This window comes from Belonocnema kinseyi, chromosome 1, assembly GCF_010883055.1.
Source record: "Belonocnema kinseyi isolate 2016_QV_RU_SX_M_011 chromosome 1, B_treatae_v1, whole genome shotgun sequence".
NCBI classification, from domain to species: domain Eukaryota; kingdom Metazoa; phylum Arthropoda; class Insecta; order Hymenoptera; family Cynipidae; genus Belonocnema; species Belonocnema kinseyi.
The window spans coordinates 31,981,453-31,988,740 of record NC_046657.1 but is presented as its reverse complement, the minus strand read 5'-3'; the positions used below and the strand labels follow the sequence as shown (position 1 = coordinate 31,988,740).

At 23.1% G+C, this 7,288-nt stretch overlaps 1 protein-coding gene across 2 annotated transcripts in view; it reads right to left on the bottom strand.

Annotated features, from left to right (window-relative positions):
- The window catches only part of LOC117174470 (ER degradation-enhancing alpha-mannosidase-like protein 3), a 73,926-nt gene that overhangs the window by 42,377 nt on the left and 24,261 nt on the right, over positions 1–7,288 (bottom strand). For both annotated transcript variants that reach the window (XM_033363663.1, XM_033363747.1), the window contains exons 6-8: positions 4,907–5,035; positions 2,094–2,265; positions 221–483 (exon numbers count right to left, since the gene is read on the bottom strand). In XM_033363663.1, coding sequence (XP_033219554.1) covers positions 221–483; positions 2,094–2,265; positions 4,907–5,035 — 564 coding nt within the window. The remainder of the gene's footprint in view (positions 1–220; positions 484–2,093; positions 2,266–4,906; positions 5,036–7,288) is intronic.

Genomic DNA, 7,288 nt, shown 5'->3' with positions numbered 1-7,288 from the left:
TCTAATGAAATTTTACCAATTAAAATTTTTCAGAACCTTAAGTTTAATTCTAGAACTTCAAATTTAATTCTGGAAATTTAATTTAAATTTTAGAACCTTAAATCACCTTTAAAAAAAACTTAATTCTGGAAGTTTAAATTTAATTCTGGAAATTTAATTAAAATTCTAGAACTTTAAATCAAATTAGGGCTCAAGACCCAAAATAATTAAAAAAACTTACCTGAAAGTCTGTTGTGAATGCTTCTGGAATAAAATTGTGTCTCTGCATAACTTGATAGAGCATCTCGTGAGTTTCCACTGCCGGTTTAATATCACCCTTCAGCACCTGAAGCCCTGGCCAAAAAGCCAGAAGAGCATCCATGAAATTTTTCGCATTGGTGTTCGGTCTGTGCATGTGAACGTCGAGCAACATTGGCCCTTGGCTAACATACTTCATCACAGCTTCATAATGCCTATTAAATCGCCCCAAATATTTCTCATCCCCTGAAACAACATTATTTTAAAAACGCTTATTTTTCCGAGAAAGATTATTTTTTTGAAAGAAAAGACTTCAGAGATCAAAACCCTCGAAAAAGAGAATAAAAGCAATAATAGGAGAATAAAATAAATTCTTTTAAATAAAATTATTTCAGGTAACTTAGTGAATATATTGAATTTTCAACTTGAATTATGAATCTTCAACTAAAAATTAATTTTTTTTAAATATATATCAACTTTCAATCAAGTATAGTTTAATTTAAAAAAATAAAGTTTAATAAAAAAAAATGAAATTTAACAAAGAAGACTAATTTTTTCCTAAAAAAGACGAATATTAAAACAAAAAATATGAATTTTGCAAGAACTAGTTCATTTTTTAACCAAAGAAAAAAACAATGAATTTCTAATAAAGTAGTTGCTTTTTAACTACGTATAGCTAAACTTTCAACTAAAAAGATTAATTTTCTACAAAAGGAGACGATTTTTCAAGAAACCACATTAATTTTTAACCAAATAGTGGAATTTTTAACTAAAAAAGTTTAATGTTCCACTTTTAGATATAAATTTGAAACCAAATATGAAATAGTGCAATTTTCAGTTAAGAAAATCAATATTAAACGAGAAGAAAGAAAAAATTTCAACAAGATATTTATTTTTTAAAATAAAAATGGATGAATTTTTAACCGAAAAGCTTAATTTGTAACTAAAAAATAATAATTTTTAACAAAATATTTGAATTTTTATCCAAATAGTTGAATTTTCAACCGACAATCAAATTTTCAAACAAAAATGAATAAACTTTAACCAAAAATAGTAGAATTTTGAACAAAAAAATGCATTTTTCTTTTTTAAAAATATAAATTTTGATCTTGAAATGTAACAGTGAAATTTTTAGTAAAAAATATTAATATTCAACCAAAATGAAGAAACATTTTTAAAAAAATGGGTAATTTTTCAACGAAAGGGATGATTTTTGAACAAAATATTTTAATTTTTATCCAAATAGATAAATTTTCAACCAAACAGTCGAATTTTAAAATAAAAATCAATAAATTTTAACCAAAAACTGTTGCATTTTTCACCAATTAGTAAAATTATCCAATAAAAGAATCGATTTTTTAGAAGATAGTTGTATTTTCTATAACAAAGTTAATTTCACACCAAGAAAGATGAAGTTTCACCAAAAAGGTGAATTTTTATTTAAAAAAAAAAGACGAATTGTCTATTCAAAAGGGCGAATTTTTAACCAAAAATTCAACACAATATTCGTATTTTCAACTAAAGAATAAAAAATTTTAATCCAAAAGAACGAATTTTCGATTCAGTTTAATTTTAGAAAAAAAAATGAACAAAATAATAAAATTTTTAACAAAATAATCGAATTTTCAACTAAATAATACAATTTTTTAATCCAGAAGCACGAATTTTCGATTCAGTTTAATGTCCGAAAAAAAAAAATTACTTTTCAACATTCAGTTCGCATTCAATCGAAAAAGCGAGAAAAAAAACAAAAGTTTTTTTTAAATAGGAGAGAAGAAAAGAGAAATTCTTTTTTTTTTAAGAGGGGGAAAAAAGGGAAATGGGGAAAAGAGTGAATGAAAATGGAAAAACATTACCTAATAATATATATGCCTTTAAACAATATTCGTAGTAGGAATCAATTCCGGCCCCAACTCCGGAATCTCGGCGCACCCAATCCCCGGAATGGACATTCAGAACCGAACCCATCAAATCGGTTCCTCGATGTCGCATTCGCCACAAAACGTCCATGGCTTTCTGCGCTTTTTCCTAAAATCGATTTTCTTTTAAATTTATTTCCAAAAACGTATTTAATTTCTCTAGAAGTGTTTAAATTAAAAAAAAAAACACTTAATAATAATTTCTTTAATTTAATTATTTACTTATGTAATTAATTAATTGATTATTTAATTCCTTTGAATTTTTTACTAGTTCTTAGGATAACCTTAATTACCCGAATACTTGAAAATCTCTAAAATCTTCGAATGAAAATTTGATTTTCAACACAAAAATTACCGGTGCCGACGATTTTAGTCTCGGTTTCATTTTAGAGCATTAATTTTAGGCTCAAGATTTTAGAATATATATAAAAAGAATCTGAAAGATTTTTAAACAATTTTCTCATTTTTGCAGGATTTAAAAAAATATATTAAAAAAATTTTGAATTATTTAAAAAGACATTTTAAAAATTTAGAAGTTTTGAAAAGATTAAAGAATGATTTAAAATTTAAAAAGACTTCAAGACATTTTAAGCAAATTTACATTTTTTAAGATTTTCCAAATAAAATGTTGAATAGTTTCTTGCGATTTTAGGAAAAATTTTAATTGATTTTTTATATTGACAAATTATTTTTTTTTAAATATTTAGTATGATTTTAAAACAAACTTTTTCAATTTTTCAATATTAAAAAATGAAAAAAAATTAAATAATGTTAAAATATATTAGGAAGTTTTTTTTAGAAAATTTCAAACATCATTTGAAATTTGAAATATATATATATATCAGAAGTGATTGTTTATCTTAAAAAATTAATTTGACATTTTTTTGAAACACTACGAAAGAATTTAGAAGTTTTAAAAATATTCAAAATTGAATTTAAACATAAGGCTGTTTGAAAATATTTTTTAAAATCCCGTAAGATTTCAAAAATGTCCGAAAAAAAAAGATTCTGGAAGATTTTACAAAAATTTTGTTCAATTTTGCAGAATTTTTCAAGACAACAGATTTCCGAATTTTTTAAAATATACAACATTAATTTTCAACTTAAAATTATTTGAACAATTTTAGCACGAAAAATGTAGATTTTTGAAATAATACAAAACTCCTTTTAAACTTAAAATAATTGTAAGAACAATTTGAAAAATCTTATTTTTAAATATTTAGAACGAAATACTTATAAGATTTTTTATAATTATAAAAAGCTTCAAAAGAATATACATCTTTTTTCAGATTTCTGGTAAAGATGTACGTAATTTTTTATTTTACAACATTTATTTTAAGAATATGTTCAAATCGAATTCATACTATTTTTTGGAAAACTTTTTATGATTTTTTATTTTTTAAAGTGTATTTTAACACTAAATTTAAAAATATTTTTTAACACTCCAAAAGTTTTAAAAAAGATTCTTGAAGATTTTCAAGAAATTGTCTTTAATTTTGCAGTTTTTTTTCAAAAGTTTTAGGAGAGATTCAAATAATTTAAAAATATATTAAAAAGTTTTAAAAAAATTTGAAAATATTTCTTAATGAACTAAAAATAAAATGTGGATTTTTGAAGATTTCAAAATATGATTTAAAATTTGTTAAAAGATGTTCAATGTTGCAGAATTTTTACAATGTTTTACCAAATATTCGAATAGTTTTAAAATATACTTAAACGTTTTTAAAAGATTTAATAAGTAAATAAAAATTTGAAAAGATTTAAAAAAAAACATACTCAGATTTTGGAAGAGTTCGAAAAATACAATTTTGATTTTTTTTCAAAATTTTGAAAACTTTCAAGATAATAAAAAAATCTTCATATTCCTTGGAATGTTTAGAGGTATTATTTATTTTAAAAAATGAATTTTAAAAGAAAATTTAAAAAGATTGTATGAAATTACAGAAGATTTCCAAAATGAATCTAGAAGCTTTCAGAACATTTCTAGGAATAATTCGAGTTATTTTAAGTGATATTTAAGAATTTTCGAAGTTTTGAAGAGATTAAAAATATTTTTAAACTTTGAAAAATATAGACAATTTTGTAAAATCTTGTAAAATAAAAAAATTCTCGGAAATGTGGACGATCCCCAAATTCCTTAAATATTCTGAATCTCTTGAATTTTCTGAATTAACTGAATTCAGAAAACATCATAAATTAAATATTGAATATTAAATATTTTTTCTTGACTGGTCTTATATTAATATTTTTTTAATATTGATTTTATTCTTACCTTCCGAAAAAATAATTTAGCTCCGCTAGGATTGTAATTTCTTAAGAAATCAAGACAAAAATATCAATATTTAAAAAATCTATTGATGCAAGACTAGTAAACAAAAAATAATTAAAACGAAATATTTATTTATAAATATCTGGTCAATATCGAAACATAATTTAGAAGAATTCAAGGAAATCAGATTTAGAGGAATTTAGGAGATTTCAAGGAAGTTAAAAGAAAAAATTCAAAAGGATTTGAAAATGCTCAAAAGAATTCAAAGAAATTAAATGTGAAATTAAAGTAATTTAAGTAAATCTAAAGGAATTCAAAAGAATAAAAAAGAATGCACTGAATGTAAAGAACAAAAAAGAATTGAGAGAAATTTAATTTAAAATTATTTGAATTAAAAAAAATTAAAAGTCAACTTAAAACGCAGAATGGCTTGAAAAAATACAATTCAAGAGAAACCTCAAATTAATTTTTATAATCTTACCTCGAAAATTAACTCTCCTGTCAGTCTTGAAAGAGCAGCCATTTCTAGAATCATGCTCCCAGCACAGGCTGTGCAAGTTTCTCGAGATACTTCTAAAGGTACTCCTTTCATTCCATGCCTCAAATTAATCTAAATAAAAATTTATTTACATTTCAAAACCTCAACTTTCTCAACTTTTAGCACTTGAACTCATTTCAGTGATTAAACAAAAAGTTATAGGATAATGAAAATTTTGGGACTATTTTTCGAAAATTTTTTTCTTCAAAATAGTGGCATTAGTAGCTATTTTTTGCTAATAGTGGGATTAATTTTATTTTTTTTTATAGTGGCATTAATGACATTCTTTCAGGGACATTATAGTGGCATTTCTGTCAAAATAGCCACATTAGTGATATTAAAAAAAGTGTTATTGTTAATATTTTTTTTTAATAGTGGCATTAGTGACATTTTTTGAGAATAATCACATTTTTGTTTTAATAGTGGCATTTTTTGAAAGCCTAGAATTAGTTTCATTAAAAAAATAGCATTATTAAAGGTATTTTTGAAAAAATAACGATATCTTTTCAAAATAATGGCAATGTTTTTTAAACAGTGACTTTTTTCAGGTACATTACAGTAGCATTTCTGCATTAATGGTTTTTGTTACAGTGGCATTAGTGACATTTTTTGAAAATAATTACATTTTTTTTAAATAGTGGCATTTTCTTTAAATACTGGAATTAATAGAATGTAAATAAAATAGAATTATTAAAGATATTTTTGAAAAAATAATGGTATTTTTTCAAAATGATGGCAATGTTTTTTAGGTAGTGACTTTTTTTTTAAGTGACATTATAGTAGTGTTTCTGTCAACATAGCCACATTAGTGATATTCTAAAAATAGTGGTATTGTCAATATCTTTTTTTAAATAGTCGTATTAGCGACATTTTTTTCTAATAGAGTCATTAATGGATTTTTTATAGTGGCATTAGTGACATTTTAAAAAAATAATTTCATTTTTTTTTAAATAGTGGCATTTTCTTGAAATACTGGCATTAGTAGCATTTAAAAAAATAATGGTAATGTTTTTTTAATTGACATTATAGTAGCATTTCTGTCAAAATGGTCAAATTATTGACATTCTAAAAATAGTGGTATTGTTAATTTTTTTTTCTAATAGAGTCATTAATGGTATTTTTTATAGTGGAATTAGTGACATTTTTTGAAAATAATTACATTTTTTTAAATAGTGTCATTTTTTTGAAATACTAGCATTAGTGGAATTTAAAAAATAAGAATCATTAAAGACATTTTTGAAAAAATAATGGTATTTTTTCACAATAATTGCAATATTTTTTAAATAGTACCATTTTTTTATAGTGGCATTAGTGACAATTTTTGAAAATAAATATATTATTTTTAAATAGTGACATTTTCTTGAAATACTGGCACGAGTAGCATTTAAATAAAAGAAGAAGCACTAATGGCATTTCTGAAAAAATAATGGTATTTTTTCAAAAGAGTGGCAACGTTTTTTAGAGTGTCATTTTTAAAAATGAAATTATAGTAGCATTTCTGTCAAAATAACCATGTTAGTGACATTCTAAAAATAGTGGTATTGTTAATATTTTTTTAAATAGTGGCATTTTTCAAAGAAATTGAAAAAATGACTTTTTTAATAATGGTATTATTTAAATAGTTACATTTTTTCAACATAGTCACATTTTTAAAGTCACGTTAGTGACACATTCAAAAAAAGTTTCATCTTTTTTAAATGGCATTAGTGACATTTTTTTTAAATACTAAAATTTTTCAAAATAATGGTATCCTTAAAAAATAGTGACTTTTTTAAATAATGGAATTTTTTTGTTAAATAGTGGTATTTTTCAAAATAGGGAACTTATCAAAAATTTCTTTCAAATAGCCAGATGAATGGTATTTTCTAAAGCAGCATTAGTGGCCTGCTTTTTAGAATAGTCACATTAGTGACATTTAAAAAAAATAGTGGCATTGTTGGTATTTTTATCAAAACAGGGACAATTTTTTAAATAATGGCATTTCCAAGAATAGGGACAAAAGTCACATTTTTTTAATAGTGGCATGTCTGTCAAAATAATAACATTAATAACAAGTAAAAGAAAATAGTATTGTTAATATTTTTTTTAAATAGTGAAATTTTTCAAAATAATGGTCTCTAAAAAATAGTGACGAAAGCGACTTTTTTTGAATAACCACATTTTTCTAAATAGTGACATTTTTCACAATAGTGAAATTAGCCAATTTTTTTAAAAAGCGGCATCAGCGGCATATTTTACAAAAACAGGTCACATTAATTACATTAAAAAAAATAGTGGCATTTTTTCAAAATAGTGTATTTAGTGACCTTTAAAAAAAGTGGCATT